This window comes from Eucalyptus grandis, chromosome 9, assembly GCF_016545825.1.
Source record: "Eucalyptus grandis isolate ANBG69807.140 chromosome 9, ASM1654582v1, whole genome shotgun sequence".
In the NCBI taxonomy this organism is placed as follows: Eukaryota; Viridiplantae; Streptophyta; class Magnoliopsida; order Myrtales; family Myrtaceae; genus Eucalyptus; species Eucalyptus grandis.
The window spans coordinates 7196186-7218206 of NC_052620.1; the positions used below are offsets into that span (position 1 = coordinate 7196186).

General features: G+C 38.0%; 3 protein-coding genes across 3 annotated transcripts; 2 read left to right on the plus strand and 1 right to left on the minus strand.

Moving 5' to 3' along the window:
* On the minus strand, window positions 1-4356 carry LOC104418214 (UBP1-associated proteins 1A). Its single transcript, XM_010029485.3, has 2 exons — window positions 2912-4356; window positions 1-293 (listed from the first exon to the last, which is right to left on the minus strand). Coding segments are annotated over exons 1-2 (1023 nt in total). The 5' UTR covers window positions 3934-4356; the 3' UTR covers window positions 1-292.
* Window positions 4357-11334: 6978 nt separating this feature from the next.
* On the plus strand, window positions 11335-17284 carry LOC104418215. The gene is made up of 7 exons (XM_010029486.3): window positions 11335-11752; window positions 12206-12291; window positions 13934-14080; window positions 14165-14273; window positions 14783-14906; window positions 15332-15602; window positions 16732-17284. The coding sequence occupies exons 1-7, from the start codon at window positions 11626-11628 to the stop codon at window positions 16837-16839; spliced, it is 972 nt and encodes a 323-aa protein (XP_010027788.1). The 5' UTR covers window positions 11335-11625; the 3' UTR covers window positions 16840-17284.
* A 3850-nt stretch (window positions 17285-21134) lies between these two features.
* On the plus strand, window positions 21135-21801 carry LOC108957270. Its single transcript, XM_018867609.2, has one exon. It carries the CDS (start codon window positions 21316-21318, stop codon window positions 21586-21588), a length of 273 nt encoding a protein of 90 aa, XP_018723154.1. The 5' UTR covers window positions 21135-21315; the 3' UTR covers window positions 21589-21801.
* The last annotated feature ends 220 nt before the right edge of the window (window positions 21802-22021 follow it).

Here is a 22021-nt window from a genome sequence, read left to right on the forward strand (position 1 = left end):
TATCTAAACAAAACAAGTAACATAAATAGCAAAATCATCTTAGGAATTGTTGTTGAAAAGAAAATGGGTGTACTACAAAAATAATAGGAAGTTGATTTCCTTTAAAAAGTGAAGATGAGTCTTACACAATAGAAATATGAGACAATTTATCCACAAGAATGGAGGGGGGAAGGAGAGAAAAGGGGGAGAGGGAGTGACAATGAGCATTAAGTTCTACGAAGGAATGTGAAAGGCACTCTGCCCACCCATCATGGAAGAGCAAAATCATTCCTCAAGTTCAGCCGCACTTTCATCTGCATATGGAAGTCCAATAATGTAAAGACAATAAAAAAAGACAAATTCTCCCTTAAATATAAAATAATCAAATCAAAACTGTATAACTAACATAAAAAACAGAAGCAGAAACAACTAACAAGAATCCACAAGGCAGCCCAAAAAAGGAAGAATCATGCCCAGGGAGAGCAAGAAGAAAGCCACTGCTGCTTTCCTCAAGTAGGCACTCCAAAAATTTCAAATAATATGGCAAATAAATTTGGAGGCAGAAGAGAGAGAAATTGCATATTGACAAATTTGGGAGAAGAAACGATAAAATCGGAAAAGTTTATACCATAAAACGCACTGACTGCGACAAAGAAAAATGACCCTTCAAGCAAGACAACCCCCCCAAAAATAAATAAATAAATAAATAAAATAAAGGTTCGGGTACAGCCATTTAGAGAAAAAGCACAAAAAGATGTTCACTTCATGGACTTAGTAATTACTATACTACAAGAAAAATATATTTTCAGGGATCAAAACTTATATCGTATATGCAGTGAATAAAGTCATTCTTGACAAGATTACTTGATACTAGAAATCCAAGAGATGATACGATAATTAAACATGTAATAAGACTGTACTATTTTTGAGAACGGCATCATAAATGATGAAAAACTTCAGACTGAGGAAAGTAATCTTAAAACGATTTTCAAGTTGCATAAATTTTTCAGAAAGAAGCTATGACATCATCAAGAGGTCAAGTCAAAACCTATTGTTTATGCTGACAATTGAAAGACATATACTAGGTCACAAAATATCAAAATTAAATAAATGTCAGGGCAGACAAATTGATTGGTTTAAGGTACCAAATAATTGAAGGACAGAAGAGAAAACTCCAGCAGAGGGGCGAAAATGAAATCCACAAACCCTACCCAACATTAACAAAATTAGTAGAGGTTAATGGATGGTTTAAAATACAAGTGAGGATACAAGAAATTCAATGGAAACTAAGAATTATGTACAAGAAATAGATATAGGTCCATAGCTATTGCTGTCAAAAAATTTCAGAGAAGAAGGCGTCAAGACCATGGAGAACCATGCCCAACATTATAAAATACTCTAATTATGTTTAAAAACAAAAGAAGATATCCTCCCTTTCCAGCAAAAGAAATTGTTTAATGCCTTTGAAAGAGCAAACCGGACATATAATTCATCCTTAACCAATCATATGGTTATCATAGGAAAAAATAAATAATAATACCCCCATGGTACATGATTCCTTAAATGTATACGAGGGGATCCTCATAAACCAAGTCACCTGACAAATCACTGAGTACAATGCATGCAAGATACATATGAAGGGAAAAGACCTACTAATTAGTCAAGTAAACAATATGAAGTGTATCCTGGGAAGAAATAAGTTCTTCGATATAATCATATAATCCTAGAAGTGCTGAAAATGAATAACAGAATTCATGGGGAGACCAACATAAGCATGACATGGCCCAAAATATCAAAAGCAAACAGGGAAACACATATTAAAGGTGGAAAGGAAAAACGAACCTGAAAAGCACGTTCTAGCAAAAAGTAAGCATCTCAACACTATATAAACATACAATCAAATGTCTGACCAAAAAAAGAACACCATACAATGAAGGCTAGACATGGTAAGAAACTCTAAGAATAAGTTCCTCGGAAGATTGAATAGAAGCAGTGATGTTATAGAACAAGGCAGTAAGGCTGCAATCAATGAAAAAAAAATTCTATAAGCTTAGTAACCAGTACATAATATGCTCTGACAACTCCACTTCTCCATTAGTATCCCCTAGAAGAACATCCTTACCATACAACGGAGCAAGAAAATTTTAGCAACTAAGATGACCAGATATACTCTGGTTCATTCATTAAGAGTATCAGCAACAAGACCAAATGATATGCATTTTCAGCATAATTTAGCAACTTGGACCACAAGGGCCCAAAAGAAGCAGCTTAATGATATGCAGCACAAGAACAGAATCTTCATCTCCAAGACAGTTAAGTTTGCTTTAATATTGCTACATTCAGAGCAAAATAATCACTTTTTCTTTAAAATAACAAGCATGTAACCATCTGTTCAGCATATTTATAAAATTGGATTTTCACATGAAAATCACACTGAGGAGTCAATTATATACCAAACTATGGCAAAGTTTTCCTTTTCCCTATGCAAAAGAAAACAAAAGGAGCCACCTAACAAACAAAACATCATAGCATGACAAGCAGCTAACTTGGTTAATCCCACCCTATGGTACTCCAGAGGCTATTGTAACAGTGCTTTTGGAAAACCAACGAGGGTGAGCTCATTGTCTAACATATTACTGCCACAAAGGAAAGATGGCATTTTTAGTGTTTTAGTTAGAATATCTTCTGTCGCCAGCATAATGGAGTGGCAAATTGTATTGCCTTACATATCTTGCAGCTAATTCAACTACCCTAGATGTTTCAGAGCTTCGTAATGAGGGGACATAATGCGTTAACTAAAATAAGAACAGAACATACTCTTTCTTCCACTCTATGCAAAATCCTCAACAAGAGAAAGAACTTGACTTGAGTATACACAGGCATAGAAAGAGAATGTACAGAAGGTAAAGAAACTACTTGATATAATTCATACCAAGTCTGTGAGGGAAACCCACTGAAAGATGCACCGCCTCCCTTAGCCCTAACCGGAGCCGTTTGCTGTCCACTCTGTGGCATATTTGCTGCATAAAAATGCTGCAGGCCTAGCTGCGGCGCAGAGCTCGACCCACCATAAGCTCCAAGCAATGAACCTCCAGCTCCACCACCACCGACCCCGGCTTGGCTCGTTGCTGCCATCCCTTGACCTAAATTTCCCTGGCTCAATGCCAACATACTTTGATTCAAAGCACCGGCTATTGCCGGATTTACAAACCCTAAGGCACCAGGGTTTGCTAACAGCCCTCCGTAGATCTGATGCAAGCCAGGATACTGATTCAGCATAGACAAATTCTGAGCAGCACCGAATGCGTGAGCCGGAGCAGGAGCCGACGCCGGAGCCTGAGGCTGCCCCTGCACCTGATTTTTCCCTTTCACCTCAGCGCCGGCGCGATTCCCATCGACCTTCTTCGCTGCCGAGTTCGAATCCCTCGACCCGGCCGTGCCGCCACGGCCGACCGAGGCCAACTGGCACGACACGACCCGATTGTCGATCTTCTTCTTCGGATCCTTCAACGCCTTCACGGCCCCTTTCCGCGTCCTGAACTGGACGAACCCGTACCCCTTGGACTTCCCCGTCGCCCGGTCGGTCACCACGTTGCACTCCTCGATCTCGCCGAACGACTCGAAGGCGGCGGCCAGGGATTGCGGCGTCGCCTCCCAGGCGAGGCCGTACACGAAGATCTTCCGGTGGGCGACGTCGCGGTCGGCGACGCCCCGGATGTGGGCGTACAGAGAAGGGTTGGCGAGGGCGGAGGCGGTGATGAGGTCGACGAGCTGCTCCTTGGTGTAGGGCTCGAGGAGGGTCGGGAGCTTGTCGGCATCGGGCTCGGAGTCGGAGTCCGGCTTGGGGCGAAGGCGCTGCTTCTTGATCTTCTTGACCTTGAGCTTCTTGGGTGCCTTCTTGGTGGGGTCTTGGGAGAGCTTGGGCTTCTGGGTCTTGTTCCCCGTCTTCGCCATTGGAGAGCAGATCGATGGCGACCCACTTAGCAGCTCCCGACGTCGATGGTCACCCTCGTCTCAAGCGTGGATGAATTCTTGTCCAAGGCACGATATTTACCGCTCACCACGCCATGAATTGATCCAAGATTTCGCCAAGCGATCGACTTTCATCGGCCGACGACCTTTATAGATGGATACTCGATACCCGACAAACGTACGGCGAGTTACTGCACACCAGTGTGTCTGAGGTTTTGGGTGTGGAGCCCGACCGGGTTGACGCTGACGTGTGGTTGGAAGGGTTGTGTGAATTTATCGTGCTTTTTGAAAACGGGTTCTTGAAGATTATCGAACGTGTACGCGGAGCGAACTGCGGGGAAAGAATGCGAGAGGCTCTTGGGTAGAGCGGAGGAGAGAGAGAGAGAGAGAGAGAGAGAGAGCGAGCCAGAGGCGGAGGAGAACAAAGAGAAGGAGAAAAGGAACACTGGGATCCACAACTTGAATTGCTTTGTCATTCTGTGTAAATATACCATAATTCTTATGATGAAAGGGCAATTTAAGTCGTTCCGTTGAGTACGATCTTTTCATTTTTTCATAAGAGACTTGGAGACATCATATAAGGGGAAAAAAAACTTAAACTTGCAAAAGATATATATATAAATAAATAAATAAAAGATTGAAAAGATGATAAGAAATGAAAAAATTAAAAATGGGGAAAATGTCATAATTAGGGGGTAAAGTACACTGAAAGTGCCAAAAATTGTATATGGCACTCACATGAATGCCAAAAGTTTTCATCGAGAGATTCATATCAAAATGATTACATGACTTTTATATTTAAAAAAACAAATCAACGTGGCTTTTAAACGATGTTATTTTCCATCCTCCTTAAGAATACGTGGATGGCCTCACAAAAACGGCGCCGCACAACTCATATGGAAATTGAAATTAGGGTTTTTTGTCCGATCCTTGCCCAACTCCAACCTAGCTCGCTCAACCACCGTCACTTGGCCACCATCGCTCGGCCTCCGTCGTGGTTGCTCGACTAGGTGAGCGAGGAGAGGCTGAAATTGTTACTCGGGCAAGAAGCGACAGGAAGAATAGGAAGAATAGGAGGCGAGAGCAAAGGAGGAGGAGAAAGAATGGGGGTCGAAGGTAGAGAGAGTGAAGACAAGGAGGGCGAGGGAAATAAGAAGGGCGTAGATGGAGATGGTGGATTGGGGTCTGCAGCTCTACTTAGGGAGTGACTGTAGTGGGTCCTTTTGAAGGGGGAAACTGGAGGCGGAGGCGGACAATGTCGAACAAATTGGAGGGGGAGTTGTGCTGGTGCTGGAGCCAGTGCCGTTGCTAGTGCTGGTGTTAGTTTTGTTCTTCGAGGAAGAAGATGACAGGAAGCCCATGTCATGCCTTCTCTCTCTCTCAATTTGGGGATTTAGGATTCTAACTTGGGGGAAAGACGCCAAACGGCGTCATTCTGTTGTTTAGATGTTGACTGTACTCTCCAGTGAGCCACATCAACTTCAAAAATTAATAAAAAAGTACAATATCGGATTTTCGGTCAATCAGATTGGCATTGGCACTAAAATGATCGTTTTTCAAACTTTTTGACACTTAAGTGATCCAAAATAAACTTTTGGCACCAAAAATGAGCACCCTACACAACTTCTAGCACTTCTAGTGTACTTATCCCCAGAATTAGCTTTGTTCTCTTTCTTCCTTCTCTTTCTTGTCCACCATCCCTTCTACCCTTCGGTTCCCCAAGGAACCCATCACACCAAACGACGATGAGACTTGTCATCTAGAATGACATTTATCAATCAGATTGTCCCTCAAAATGATTGGGTTTTTCTTGAATTTCATTGTCATTGGCGCTCCCCTATCCAAAGTTGGGCCATAATGAACTTGGACATAATGGAACTAGATTTGGCTCCACCCTTGTTGATGGTGTGAGATTTGGCTCAACTAAAGGCCGCAAAACCATACTTGGCTCCTTCATAGAGTCGGTTATGATGGACCTAAATCTAACTTAGAGCTATTGAGCATGGCCTATCAAGCTTCCAGACTTTCCTCTTGGAATCACCAATGCTTTGAGTTCTTGCTTCTCACATGTGACAACCGAGAACATCAAGCATAACATGTGTTTCTTATAATATTATTCTATTTTAGCATGCGGAAGCGTAATCAAACTTTTTCAAAAATCCCTTTACAAAGAAAGTCATATAAGTTCTTACCAAAAAAAAAAGTCATATAAGAATAAATAGCATACTTATACTTCTTGAATTTATACCTAATTTTTAAGTTCACAACTTTACTACATTATGAGTAAAAATAAAAATTTATGTAGGGGTTGGGGAGACATATCTCCATACTGCACTGTACTTCAAAAGTCTACTTGTACAAATGTCCAAGCTAACGCTAGGAATTGATAATTTCTCCCTCTGTTGCGTCACCACGGTCATCGAGGTCAAAGCCCCTCATTAGACCAACCAACACGCCATCCAAGTTCTGGTACCAAGTAATAAAATAATAGGAAATCTACTCCATAAAACCTACGTTTACCCACACAATAGAACTACCCTTTGTATATAATATTCCAAACTCAAGTTCAAACACACTTTTATAAAGACCTTTGTAATGCATAGAAACTTCGTAGCGCAAAGGTTGAGGGGTGTTTATTTTACACATATGAAATATAAAGGAATGAGCTAAAGCCCAATAAATGAAGTATTTAACTTTAAGTTAGAAGAATCATCCTTTACCACTTCACGTGGTGCAAGGAACACAAATAGTAACACCTGGTAATAGACGAGAATATGAGTAGACTTTACATTTCCCATTTGTATATACCATAGTGATGCACACAATATTTCTATCTTGACTCCTGCATATATCATACCATGATTCAATATAAAGTAATCAATTTAAACAATATTTGAATCTACATATGGTCATGCATTTTATTCGTTATTACTGTTATCTCCCTAATACTCTTGGGGCATCTCAACTCCGAGACATCCCACACCATCTACCAACGGGGCATCCTAAATCATGGAGTATCTTGACTCCCAAGGCATCTTGAAACAATCCCCAAGACATCCCGACTCACGGAGTATTGTTACACACCACTATTTATACGAAGAAAACACATTAATCTCAAGCAAGCCATAATATATGTGCATTTATAAGCATAACACATTTTTTAACTCAATTTAATACGTTGTCAAGTAATCGAATGTTAAATTCTAACTATGAACAACAAATGAGCACATTATGGTCATTAAAATCTAAACAATCAAATGGGTTGAGTATGCTCTCGTTGTTGAAGTTTGGATGATCAAATGAGTACATTCTGAGTCTGCACAATCATACATGTGTATTCTGAGTTTGAACAAATGAGTATATTCTGGTTATTAAATTTTGAACAATTAAATGAGTACATTTTGAGTCTGAACAATCAGATGGGTACATCCTAAGTCTAAACAAATGAGTATATTCTAGTCATTGAAGACTGAACAATCAAATGGGTACATTAAGACTCAGTTAAAGCTAATAGAACAAAAGAAAATATTCAATAAATGAACAGATTTACAAATAGACAAGTTTATCCAGTTGGACAAACAAAAATATTTTGACTCAATAAATTCTAGTAAAACAAGCAAATAGATTCAAACTTAGTAATATCTAGGTAGAACGAATGAACATATTGTGACTCAATAAATTGTGGTAGAACAAGGAACAGATTTAAACTTAGTAAAATATACTCAAACGAATAAACATATTTTGTGACTTAATAAATTCTGGTAATACTAAGGAATGGATTCAAACTTAGTAAAATCTAGTAGAACGAACGAACATATTTTGTGACTTAATAAATTCTGGTAATACTAAGGAATGGATTCAAACTTAGTAAAATCTAGTAGAACGAACGAACATATTTTGACTCAATAAATTCTAGTAGAACAAAAAAACAGATTTAGACTTAATAAAATTTAGTAGAATGAACGAATAGATTTTGACTCAATAAATTTTGGTAGAACGAATGAATAAATTCAGACTTAGTAAATTCTGGTAAAACGAACGAATAGATTCTTACTCGATAATTCAAGTAGAAAGAATTAACATGTTCAAACTCAATAATTTAGATAGAACGATTGGATAGATTTTGATTTAGTAAACTCTGATAGAACAAACAAACATGAGTTGGATAGCAGCAACATCGGTTGAGTCTAAAACTCCAAATGACATTTTCACAATCAAATTCATGAAATTTAAATAGATACAAATGTATATGACTGAAAATATAAATTAGATCACCAAGTCTTGATCCATTATTCCTACTTACCAATTATATCTCTCCATAAGCAAATCGATCACACGACTTTTTAAACATGCACATGATCACTGAAGGAATTTAACATCTCAACCAACCACCAAAATAGAAGTGTCAAGTAGAATGAACCAACTTAATGTTTAGAAACTTCACTTACCTCAAGCAAACACGAACAAGCAAGGGTCGTAACCACCTTGTAACTCTCAAACAAGAAAGTTTACTTCTCTAATTCTAAGATTGAAAAGTGTGAATAAAACAAGAAAGTTTATTTTGAGGTTTTGCAAAGTGAAAAAGGCTTCTACGGCCAAAGTAAAAGAAGTTCTATTAAAAATTTATCAAGATAAAATTGATGTCTTCAATGCTAGGTGGAACCATATATGCCAATTACCCCTTTGATGTGGCACAACTACAAAGCATAATCTAGTATGTGGCTAGGACATGCAATAGGGAATGACTCAATTTGGAGGAAATCATGACTTAATCTAGGTGTCAAATTAGTGATAAGGTCTTGTTTTGAAGGAACACATGGTCATGTGAAAAAGAATACAAGGACAAGTGGCATACGAGTGGCTTAACGAGAGAGAGGCTTGTGGACTATTATGGTACTAAACAAAATCCTTATTTCCTTGGCGTCATTAGCGAAATTAATTAACCATTAATACTAATTAACTAGATTTTAAACAAATAATACTACCAATAACAACTAAGTCGACATTACTTTAATCAATCCATTCTACTATTAATGCACATTTCGACGTTTATTAAATTGATTCAATACGTTGGATACGGGACAATTACGTTTTCAGAAGATTAGTCTGCACGCTTAGTAAAATTTACGGTTCACTAAATTTCTATTTTCCATCCAAATTCTAAAGTAAATAACATTTAGCTTAATAATCTAAATATTATTGTCGAATAGAGAAATTTCTGAAAAACAAAACTGGAAATTTTGGGTATCACATCATGACAAGGACATTTCAAACAAATCCACCTCGTTGTTTGCACAATTCGCACGGACATGCTCCTCTTTCTTTCTTTTTTTCTCATTTTCTTTTTATTTTTTCATTTACTTTTTTTCATCTTTTTTATTTTTTTCTAATCTTTTTAAATTATAAAGTTTTTTTTTTCTCAATGTGGCATGTGTCTAAAAAAAATGATAAAGGAATCATATCAACATTTTCCATTACCAAATTTGATGTAGCCCAAGGTCAGCTACTTAAACAATAGGATGGGAAGAGTGACTTACATACATGAAAAATTAATAAAAAAAATAAAGTAGAAATTGCAGTTCTACGTAGCTCGGAAAATGGGCATAACTTTGTCAATTCAAATCAAAATGACTTGATTCTAAAGCCAAAAGGATGGAAACTCTTGGATCTACAACTCTTATGTTTTCAGTTTTCTCATAAAAGCACTGTAGTCTTGTCGATTTTCGAAGGAAGTGAAAGAAACAATATCGGACAAAATGAAGAAAATGATAGGAACTTCAATGGTTATTCTTCTAGGCCTCCAAGAAAGTTGAAATAACATCAATTCTTCGAAATTAATGGCTGTAGCTCTTTATGGGTGCGGGCTTTAAAAGCTCTGGCCCTTCAAGGACACTCCTTTAGGTTTTCGAGTGCTACACTAAGTATATTTTCATTAATCAAATTTGATGTGTGTTTTAAAGAGACTCAATGACCTTTTATAGAAAAATAAAAGAAGAGCAAGGACTAAGGTCAAGTCTAGAAACTAGAAGCTATTAAAATTAAAACAATATTTCCAATGTTTCTACTTGTCCCAAAGTGCCTTGATACAAGCTTTAATGTATGTCATGATAAATTCAAAAATGAGGCCTTATCGATAGGGACTTTTCGATCACAATGTTGTTGATCTTGAATGCATGCCGATCTTCTTGGTTGAGAAAGCTAGTCTTGGATATAGGTTGCATCAAAATTGGACTAAATGTACAATAGACTCGACTGCACTTTCACAATTTGGGATTCCTAATGCTCTTATCCCTTGTTAGTTTAACTTTCAAGGGCATGTATGGAGCCACAACTAAAGTGAAAATAACAGTAACCTAAATCTTAAACACCAAACACATTTTTGAATGTTCTCAATTTTGGATATAAATAGATAAATGGACGGATTGGTCTTAGTAATAGACCTAAATGACTTAGCCAAACACATCCGTATTTTAAGAATCACTAAAATTCTATATGAAATTCATCAAGTCGGATGAATCATATAAAAAAAATCATATTTGGACCTAAACAATATTGCTTTAGCCTCATCATTCATATTTTAGTCATGTTAGCACCACATAAGAAAAGGAAAATAAAAAAAAAGTCAAATTAGCATTTTTTGTTAGTCAAATTAGACAGAATTAACTGAATGACTTGATTGCACAAATTTAATAAGTTTTAAAACGTAATTGTACATTTTGTAAGTTTTAAAATTCAATTATACTTTCATAACAAATTTTAAAATTTGTAATACACTCATCTTTTTTTTTTCTCTCTCAGAGCAATTATGCCAAGAAGGCCTAGCCGGCTACATCTCGTTGATCGAGTTTAACAAGTGAGTCTTATGTTATTCAATTGTAGCAATCAATTTGTTTCCAAAAAATGTATGACGTCCTGATTCTTTTATTAATGCAATCATACCATAAAATTTTATCCAAAACTAATAACTTAAAACGAACCCACAAAAATTTAAAAAAGATGTACCGGTACTCGAAAAATAACTTAAAATAATATAATAACTTCTGATTAAAATATTAAAAACTTCCACATTCAATAAAAAAATAAAAGAAAAAAGAACCCAAAAAATTTAAAAAAGATGCACCAGAACTTAAAAAATAACTTAAAATTTATGTTAACATTAATAACTTCTGGAAAAAAAAAAAAAAAATTAAATTATAGGGTAAAAGGTACTTCCACATTATAAAATACCAATTTCAGAGGATTAAAAACAAGTCAAATACGAAAGACTAAAAAAAAAAAATCAATATCGAAATGTAAAAATAAAAAATAAAAAAACAAAATAAGAAAGAAAGAAAGAAAGAAAAGATTAATGGTACGACGACTGCATCATGGTACGGCGACAATTTCCTTTTCAACCGTGTCCTTCTCTCTCTCTCTGCAACTCCTCTCTCTCTCTCTCGCGCTTGCGGAAATGGAGGCAATGGAGATTCACAGGAGCAACCGCGACGAACAGTGGTAGCCCCCCCAAAAAAAAGGCAGATTCCCGAAGTGAGGAGGGAGAGATGGAATCCTTCTCCTAGGGTTCCTCCACCTTCCTCCTGAATGCTCCCCCTTCCCCCTCCCCTCCCTCTTAAAGCCCTAGAAATTCCCCACTAACCTCCCCTTCCTTCCTTCCTTCCTTCTCGCTCGACCCCGATGGCCGCCGATCGCGCGGAGTCCTCCGCCCTCATCGCTCCCACGCCGCTGCGCGAGCCGAGCGAGGTCGACCTCGAGGCCGGCCCCGGGGAGCAGATTCAGTGCCGGATTTGCCTCGAGACCGACGGTAAATTTGCTTCCCTGGACCGCGTGCCGTGCCGTGCCGCCTGTGTAGGTTTTTGGGGGTCGCGGTCGTTGGGTCGGTGGTGCTTCTGGGTTTGGGGAATTGGTGGTTGATTAGGTCTGCCCGGGGGTCAATTCGGGGGAAATGAGGTTGTTCTGGAGCATCGTGGGTGGGTGGTTTCGCGAGCGAGTGGGAGTCGCGTCTGAAATTGGCCGGAAAGATCGTGCTTACCTAGTTGACTGTTGGGTTGTTCAACGACTGATCATTCAAGAATTCAATCACTTGCTGCGTGATTGAATTGTTGAATGAGGGATCTTTTGCTAATTAGCTTGGCCTCGGTTCAGTTGTCCTTTCGGTTTAGGTTCGAGAGTTCCGAATTGGGTGATTAGAAGGAGATGGCGTGTGTTTTGCAATCTCCCGTCAGTTGCATCGTTTGAAGTTTGTTCTTTTCTGCAGGCAGAGATTTTATTGCTCCTTGCAAGTGTAAAGGGACGTCGAAATATGTTCACCGTGAATGTTTGGATCACTGGCGAGCAGTTCGGGTATGATCAAAATGACATCTTCCGTCTAATTCCATTTACTACATATTATACCATGATGCTGTTGAGATTCTGACATGTGTGCCGGAGGGACAAACTGATTGAGATATGGTGTTTCACTTTTGTTTTTTTATTTGTTGATACCTGGCACTTAATACTACTAAGAGTTTCCGCATAATGTGCTTGCAGTTTTTCTTGTGAAGACATGATTAGTGTAGGCTATTGGCTTTTAGTCTTTTCGCCTGTTTTTCTTTGAAACCAAAAGTTCATACTCTTAAAGGTGACTCTTTTGAAGGCCCGTTGTCTTTATTGAAACGGTAATGGGATCACTTGCTTAATCAAATCCTACTTTTCATAATCTTTTGTAGTTTATTTTTGTGTTTTTGTGCTGAAATGTATGACCTTTTAGTTTTTGTTTATTTGTCCCCTGGTTCTTTTGGTTAGTTTCAAATGTTATTCAGATCATCTTAGGCTTTATTTTCTCCCTTGAGATAACTAATCACAAAGAAGGTTGAAAGTTGGGACATTGGCTTTAGTGGAAAATAGTTCAAAGAGCATGTTCAAAGATTTTAAATTTGAAATTAAAAAGTCCAGTGGGGTGACAGTGGTCTGCTGTTCTGTGACCCAGGATTTGGAGTTTACATTTTAGATACTGACACTTGTATTTTGTATGTGAAAACCTCAAAAAGATATTGCTTTTTTTTTCTACTTTTCTTTCCAAGTCATTTATTCTTCTTCACAACTGTATCTCTATATTCTGTTCAAAAAAAAAGAAAAAAAAGAACTGTTCTCCTCACCTGCCCTGCTTTGATTTATTTCATCGTCAGATTGTTTCTCCTGTTTCTGCTTTGTCTGAAAACAACCAGGTGAGCATGGTTTTCTCTTTTTCTGATGTTTTTTGGTTGATCAGCATCCCTTCTTTTGCTTTCTCATCTTCCATTGTTCCTTTTCTTTCTTTGCTGTTAATCCTTTTCTCTTTCCCTGGATTTGCTCCATTTTGGCTTTGTCATGGCTTATCATCTCTTCTTTGCTGTCCTTTATGCCTCATTTTCTCAATTATTAGCTAGATGATGATTTTTATGAGCACTTATGCAGTGAAAAATGCCTGGCTGTTTCTCAAGCAAACAAGTTTTCAATTTTTCAACTATTTTCGGCATATATCTTCATGTGAATTTAATTGAAACTTCATGCTTTTCCCTTCAAGTTCTTATTGCAAGTGCTGATATCCAAATGTATTTTTCAAGAGGAAGAATCTCAATATTGTTTCTGAAATGTAACATCTTCACGAAATTATAGAAGCTGAACAGGAAAGGGGCTGAGCTGACTGATTAGAGCCTTTTTCTAAAGGCTAAAAATTCGAATCATTGCTATTTGACTTGGACCTATTAGGAAAAAAGTTGAGGCATTTCAAATTGTTTGTTGACAGAGACAAAGTCAGGGAAAATAGCCTCTGAATTATCTCAATATTGGACAAGGGACATGTAATAAAGCTAGTGCGAAGCATGCTGCCTTCATTTATGTATATTTTAATTATGTGTCTCTTTATTGCTGCATGAGCATAATGTGCATACTGCATAGCTTGCTGCCTGGCCACTTCTTGTGTCCTACTTATAATTTCTTTTAATATGTCACTCTATTTCTGCAGGAAGGGTTTGCATTTGCTCATTGCACCACTTGCAAGGCCCCCTATCATTTGAGAGTTCATGTTGTAGCTGATCGAAAGTGGCGGACTTTGAAATTTCGGTTCTTTGTTACTAGAGACATCATATTTATTTTTCTGGCTGTCCAGCTTGTAGGTCATTGATCTTTTTCTCCATTATGCAATTTTATGTTGTTGGATCTTTAAGTTTACTCATTCCCCTCTAATATCTTACAGGTGATCACTTCTCTAGCATACTTGGTGTATTTGATGGATGGCTACCAGCAGTTCTGGCTTCGGCATGCATGGGGTTTTGATACTGGAGTGAGCTTCTACTACATTTGTGGTAATTTCTTATAAGTCTTCACCTTAAATTTGTGCATTGTGTTTGTACGCTTGTACATCTTCAGGATAATGTTAATAGCCATTTAACTCATTATCGGTTCTGCAAAATTTTATGGGTTGGGTTCTGGCTGTATGTTTTTTGGTGTATTCCTTCTTTGATCTTATGAATGGTTGAAGAAAAAGTGTAGATCAAGGAAACTGTGATGGAGAGAATCATGATGAAGCTTCTGCTTTTGATCAAGATGATTCTGGCTCAGTTTAATGCTGTACTTAGCAGAGCAAGGTTTGTGTAGTGTTTCTCCACAGAGAAACAGAGAGAGAGTGGGGGTTTTCTTTTGGGGGCAGGAGTTGGAAGGAGATGCTGCGAATCCAATTTAAAAAGAGGGAGCTGCTGTCACCTAAGTGCTTTGCACCCCCAATTGATTTAGTTGGAAGCCATTACTTCTGGACCTGTTAGATTGTAAGAATGGATAACCCCTTCTATGTTTCTAATCTTTTTACTTGATGCAGGAGCATTATTATTCTTTGCTTTGCTGGGGTTGTCTGGGTGCTTCATCACTTGCTACGACCGGAGAGTGCGAAATGATTTGGCTCAGCCTTGTCGAGAACTCTGTCTATGTTGCTGTCATCCTGGGTATAGTTTTACAGATTATTTCTTTCACTTTTTAGTGCAGAATATCTTGAAGCTTCTTTTTGAAGTAAATCTTAGCCTGTTGATGTTATTTTCATTGCTGAGTGCCGTAGTTGCTAATACAGGATCCGAGTGGATCATCTCATGGATAGTCTAATCTTAAAGATAGATTTTCCTAGTAAAATTGGTAGTTCCATGCAAAGTTAATCTATGGATTAGAAGAAAATGACAGAGGAGCGAAAGAGGAAGGAAGAGCCATGTTAATTAAGTGCTCAAATTATGTGTTTTATAGGAAAAGATACATTCTTTAGCTGTGTAGATGGTTCCCATGCTGATCATGCAGTTGTAGCTTGTGCAGTTTTTGCTTTCCCTCAATTTCAACTGGTCCTCAGTGAAATATATGATAATCATTCACTTTGTTGTCACAGGATTTGTGCAGATTGCCATTTACCTGGCACTCTCTGTATGTGGACTGATTGTACCACATGTTTTGAGAGCTGTGCAAGTTCAGCAGCTGAGTGTGGATGTTTAGGAGGTGCTGGTGAAGCGGGGTTACCTCTGTTGTTTATTATGGCTCTGGTTATTCTTGGACTGTTTACTGTGATTGGCATATTCTACAGTGTTTTAGTTGCCACAATGGTTGGACAGCGGATATGGCAAAGGCATTATCACATACTTGCCAAAAGGATGCTAACTAAAGTAAGTGGATGCCACTGCTTTGTCTGTATATGTATTTGTGAGAGTAAACAAGTGAAAGATGTTCGAGTCACAATAATTGGTTCACAGCCCATGGAAAGCTGAAAAACAAACCAGAGAATATAACATGATTTGTTTATTTTCTGTGCTATTGTTTTTTAAGCCTAGAGAGCATTTGTGATTTTCCAGATGAAGCATGTTGAAAATTTAAAGCATGTTTAGATTGACTTTACTCTTTTTTTTTTTTTTTTTTAAACTTTCTCTAAATCTCATGGTGCACGTGATGAGTTTTTCTTAAACACTTGAAGCTTTCATAACATATAAATGTTGACAAGTAGACAAATTTATTCATAATATTTTGAAACCTGAGTAATATTTTACATTTTGGTGAGAATGTAAAACTACTTTTTACTCTTCTTGAAGTGGAGCAAGCCCTTAATTATGTGACTTTTACTCCTAAGTTCGCTCACTTGCATGCTACGTTTGGAAACAGGGGTTGAAGAAACTTGGGAGAAATTACTCCAAAATTTAATATTCCCTCCACCCGTGTCTCAAAAAATTTAAAATTTCTTTCCAATTTTCTAAATTAAGCCCTAATGGATAAGTTACTGGAGACCACTGATGTTTTGCATGCCCGTCAAGAGATCTATACTTTCAATTTGCAGAGTTTGAGCCCAATTCTTTCTTAAAAGAAATCAAGTCGAGCTAGAGTACGTGTAGTTTGTATCTAGCCAAGCTCAAACATAGAAAATGATTTTGGATCTGGCACAAGTCAAATATTGAGTATTTTCAAGCAAGTTGAGTTTGGGTGTCATATAGTATCAACTCCAGTTGGCTTGATTACAGCTCTAATCTTCAGCAATGGAGATAATGATGAGGGTCTTGACCTATGCATCTTGAGTTGCTTGCTTTGACGTCCTCTGGCTATGCATTAAGCTTCAATTATTTCCATTGTGTTCCAGTCTTAGCATTTCCTCTCTCATGCATTTTGTCTCTGTGTCTCTTGTGTGTCTGTCATTTTCTCTTGCATTTTTATGTGGTTTTCTGTCATGTTGAATTGGTTCTATTGCAAGTTCACATGATCTGCTTTTTTCTTCTTCTCAATTTTAATATGATTTGCATCATGTGATAGGAATATGTGGTAGAAGACGTTGATGGTGAGATGACAGGATCTGATTGGTCTCCCCCACCTCTCCCTCCCGAGCACGTTCAGCAACTGAAAACGCTTGGCCTCCTCTAGTAGTGGAGTCATTATACAGTTCATGAGAATAACCAATACGATTCTAATAACCCTCTCTGTATCATTGCCTTTGTATGTGGTAAATCCCCGAAGGAGGAGATTGGCCAAATCCCTCTTCAGAGCCCAACCATGAAGAGACTAAATGTTACAATGCTCTAGTGTTTTCACTTACTAGTTCCGGGCACCTACCTTTTCCGTTGAGATTTACTGCAATATGAGATGCATAAGACCAGATCCAAATATTGTAAATGAAGTCGCTGTTGACGGCTGTAGTACCAAAGCTTCCTTTCCTGAGCAGAAATGAAGCCTATAGATTTACAAAAGCTAGTAAATTTCACATGAATTTCATCCTTGGTAACACTTTCCGGTATGTTTTTGTATCTTTGTATTGCATTTTATCTATTGTCACTACCGGTCATTGTCCAAATAAATACTTCAGGGTGAAGCTTTTGAGCTATCATTTTGGATTGCAATGCTGCTGAAATGGTACTCAAGTCATTCCTCGAAGTTTGATCTATCTCTTTGTTTTGATGATTATTTTGGATAGAAAAAACTTCTGTGGCGGATCCGAAACGATGTTAGCATCACAGAATCAACAGAGGATTCTGTTACGATGACATGATGTGGAGAGTCAAGTCTTGAGTTTGGTTTAGCAACTTAGGAAGAATGATTTCAATTTGGTATCTTACGGTTGAAGGAGCTTCAAGCCTGCAAGACCAGCCACTTATCTCCTCCCAGGGAAAGCTTCAAATTGAATTTACACCGACTATTAACGAGAAAATATAATGGTATACGAGCTATTGTTTTTCCAAAAAATCTCCGAACCTTGAATGATATTTGTATTGTCAAATCTTTTGAGGGAAGGTGAATAGAAGTCGAAAGCAACTGATCAAATGCAAAGCGAACAGGATAGAGCAATGGCTAGTAGACGCTTCATCATGAACTCAGGGATGGAGTGTTGCTCGGCTTGGGGATAGACGAGACAAATTCATGATCAAATCACGATGTCTTCAGTTCCATGCAATTGCCAAGAGCAACGTGAGTTGCCACGCAAGCAAAGCATGATCACGCATGATATTCATGGAGATTAATCCGAACGTTCTGGAAAGAAAATATGTTAATCAATGTTACAAGCAGGCAACCATCTAAGTTGGTATACCCACATGTTCACCATGTGCAATTGCGGGGCTACTCTCGGTCACTCTAATCTAGTTACAAGTTCCCATGTTCCTTGGGAAAAATTAAAATGAAAAATCCCCTAAATAACGGCTGTTTAGCAAGACTTGATCCTATTAAAATATTCACCGGCGCCATCCAAACAAATTTGGATTCGGTGCTTTGGATTTTAACGTGTTACCTAAGATTTTTGGTAATTATTTGATCCTTAGTTGAATGTGCAACACCCCAATGAACCGGACGTTGGATAGAGAAAAATTGAAGTAGGTTTAAACATGTGGTGTTAGATGTTTAAAAATGCATCAAATCCACGTACTTCTCATCTACCAAGATTTAGTCCCTCATGTTATTTGTGAAATTATAGCAGGAGTATTAGCAACAGTTTGAAGAGAAAACTTATAAGGACTTAATGAATTTCAGATCACAATTGAACCTGAGCATGGTGTGCAAAAAGTTTGATCCTTGCCGACTTAGCCAACCCACTTTGGTTATTTACTATTATTTATTATCTAGTACAACGACCTTGTCTGTCTCAATAGTTTTTGCTATTGTGTGTGTGTGTGTGTAACGCATGTGTGGTGCGCGATTAGATGTTGTTGTCAACTTTTAGAAGTCAAAAGAAACGGGTAACTTATTACTTAAGGTAGCTAAGCTGAAATATATAAGATTTTTAATGAAACCGTCTCTCCTTGATGATAAAACAATGACCAAAGGTCCACTTGATTTATTTTTTCTTGAACTCCATCATATTCCAATAAAAAACAATGACCAAAAGTCTTCGTCCTGTGAAATAAGAGAGAGATTAGAGAGAAAGAGAGAGAGAGGATGAGGATTGGAAACGTGTTCATATACTAAAATTTTGATTTGGAAAGTGAAAAATGTTAATAATCCCTCCCTTGGGAGTTAGTTAAATACATAATTTCGATGTAGTATATTTAATATTCAAATCCTCGGGAGTTAGTTAAATACATAATTTAAATGGAGTATATTTAATATTCAAATCACATAATGTCTCATTAAAATAATGTTAAGGGCCACGTCCATCTCTATATGGAGGGAGGCCAATTTGATGCACCAAATATAACAATTTGCATACATTCACGAGATTTACTTAAGTAGGGAATTCTACTAGCTATATCATTTCGTGCAATAAATAAATAAAATTATTAGACAATTTGTTGAAATTACATGATAATTTTCTGTTTTCTAAATAGCATGCTGAGTCAGATTGGGATTTGAGTATACTTACTGAAAAATTCCAAACATGTCTTGGACCCTATGAATCTTTTACGGTGGATGCTCTCTCACAATGTGATGCTCATAATCCAACTAAGAGTCATGAAGTTGAGATTTCAGGAGACTCAAACATGTGTCGAAGCTTTGCCCAATGATCACTTTTACCCTCAATTATTAATTGAATGGTATTTATAAGTCTATAGCTTTGTTTTGTCACATTTTCTTATCCTTTTCCAATCGACATTATTGATACATATCTATAAAATGTAGATTACCCATATGGACAACTAACATTGCCCAGTAATTTACTTCTATTTTTAGTATTTGAAGTTGTCAACACTTAAATCTCTCCTTTGTTGGCCACTGTTTTGGCCTTCTTTTGCTGCTGTTTTTTTTTTTTTTTTCTGCAATGTACCTCTCTCGCAGCCCTTCCCTCCCCTTTTCTTTCCCCTGACCCGACTCCCTTCCACTCGTTTGGATTTTCTATCCTTCTGAGTGTGAGTTGGTGCCGGGGCCCTCCCTTACTGTACAATTGTATAGCTCTTTTGTGGTTAAGTCTATATACCTCTTATCTTTTACTAAAAAAAAAAAACACAGACACTTAAATCTCGATATCTTAAGTTTTCAATTCTTCTTCTTAGGTTTTATCAATTGAAAAAGTACTTTTTTGGGGGAGGGGGTGAACAGGGGAAGGGAATCTTAGAAAATAGCAATTCTACTTTTTTGTGCACATCGATCATGCTATATGACAAGACTAAATTTTGAATTGTTTTATAAATAAGTGTTTTTTAGATATTATTTAACGTTATATTAATTTAAAAAAAGATTTAATGAGCTTATATTTGATTTTCAAAGCGTGGATTGCATACATCGCAAGAATAATCTATAATGAGGCCATATTTGATTTTCTTTCAAGTGTAGTTTTCTGGACTTTAATCTAATGTTGACTATGATGGATCTCTGACTATCTCGAAGATGTGGGGAAATGAAAATTCCAAGTGGGCTGTGGGCCCTTCAAATGTCCGAGCGTGAAAATAAACGTGTCCGAAAGTTAGTGGCGGTGATGGATGAATCTGGAAACTCCATTCCCAAGATGACGGAATACGTAACGGGGTGATGAAACTGCCCTTGGTATCTCTTCATTTTGGAAACGGACGGCGGCCGCCGACAACGCAAAGCTATTGGCCGTTCGTTCCGGTGGTTTTGGTAGGGGGAAACCCGTCTTTGTCGAGAAAAGTTTCAATGGATAATTCAAAATTTAATTGTTACACGAATAGTCTCCAAACTTTTTAAAACTACAAATCACTCCTCTAAATTTCAACAATGCAGCGTAATAGTCCAAGAGCTTTGGAAAGTAACTTTTTACTCTCGTAAACTCCAATTATTGACGTAGTATACCCTATCTTAAATTACATATTTATCAACACACATGAATCCTTCATGTCGAATTTGTCATTTTCAATGTCAAATTTGCCGATTTGCATATATTTTATAAAATGCTAGCGGATATTTCATTTAGATTTTTTCAGATTTTTTTCTTAGGAAACGAAAATTTATTTGAGATAAATGCATTATGATGTGGTGGTTTGAAATTTTTATTTTTTTGGAATTTTTAATGATGTTAACCTGAGGCGAGCCAAGGGCCGACATATATGCAGGTTCTGCCTTGCAATTATTGGTTCAATCAGTATAAAATATTATATATATGAATCATTCATTCCCCAAGCGCACAGCGCCCGGCAACCGACACGAGGAGGAAGAAAGGAAAAACAATGTCCAAAACCATCTAACCCCACAAGAAAACCAGCAAAGAAAAGACAGAATATTCCCAGCAACAGTGGTGCTAATAATAATAAGAAAACCATTAGCCATCTGGGAGCCTTATCCATTTCCCTAACTCACCTCCATTTCACATCTCCTCGAGTCTTGCCCACTATATAAACCTACCTCAAGAATCCCTTCCCCACCAAGATTTCAAGAAAAAAGGAGGAAAAAGAGCTTAGTTTCAAACCCAGAAGCTGCCTGTCACAGAGAGAGAAGAGGGAGAGAGAGAAAGCATCAAGAATGGCGGACATAGCGATCCTGGTGGCGGAGGAGTACGAGAGGAGGACCAAGAATTACCCGAGGACGAAGCTGAAGGCCGACGAAGGCGGCGTCGGTGGTGATCGGTTTGAAGGTCTGAGCCTGAGGCTGGTCTCTTCTTCTGTGTCCTCGTTTTCGGAGCGAGTGAAGAACAAGATGGTGGGAGAGGAAAAGAAGCTGGAGATGGTGAAGTGGGTGCTGGAGCCCAAGTGCCCCTTGAGTCTCGCAGCCTCTGATGGGCTCTTCTCTGCCTGAGCCTTCCACCTCTCGTTTGAATTTGTACGTTGTCGATCAACTAAAGATTGTAAATTAACTCTAATTCGAGAGGAACTGTTTATATTTGAGCTCCATTTCCCAGGAACTAATTGATGTTCTTCTCTTTTCGTATTTTTCTTTTGCCTTGTCTGTAATTTCGAAGTATGTAAAGATTTTCATATTTTTTTTTCAGTCCGAATTGGTTCCACTCTATATTTCCATTTCCCCAGACCGACTGTCAGAGACGAATTCTCGACCCTCGAGCCTTTGTTACTTTGACAAGCTACGGAAAGAGGAGGGAAAGACAATGGGCGAGGAAAGTACGGAATGATGGTAAACCGGTGGGCTCGTTTTGGAGTCAAATGCTTGCGAGCCCAAGCCCTTGTGTGAACCTGCCGGCTCGTTTCGTGCCCACAAAATGGTAGCGATCGTC

Bases quoted from the DNA above. Each gene is read 5' to 3' on its own strand.
- LOC104418214 (XM_010029485.3), bottom strand. From the start codon at position 3,933: ATGGCGAAGACGGGGAACAAGACCCAGAAGCCCAAGCTCTCCCAAGAC.
- LOC104418215 (XM_010029486.3), top strand. From the start codon at position 11,626: ATGGCCGCCGATCGCGCGGAGTCCTCCGCCCTCATCGCTCCCACGCCG. The intron at 11,753-12,205 runs GTAAATTTGCTT...TCTTTTCTGCAG, and splicing joins GATTTGCCTCGAGACCGACG to GCAGAGATTTTATTGCTCCT. The intron at 14,907-15,331 runs GTATAGTTTTAC...TTGTTGTCACAG, and splicing joins CTATGTTGCTGTCATCCTGG to GATTTGTGCAGATTGCCATT.
- LOC108957270 (XM_018867609.2), top strand. From the start codon at position 21,316: ATGGCGGACATAGCGATCCTGGTGGCGGAGGAGTACGAGAGGAGGACC.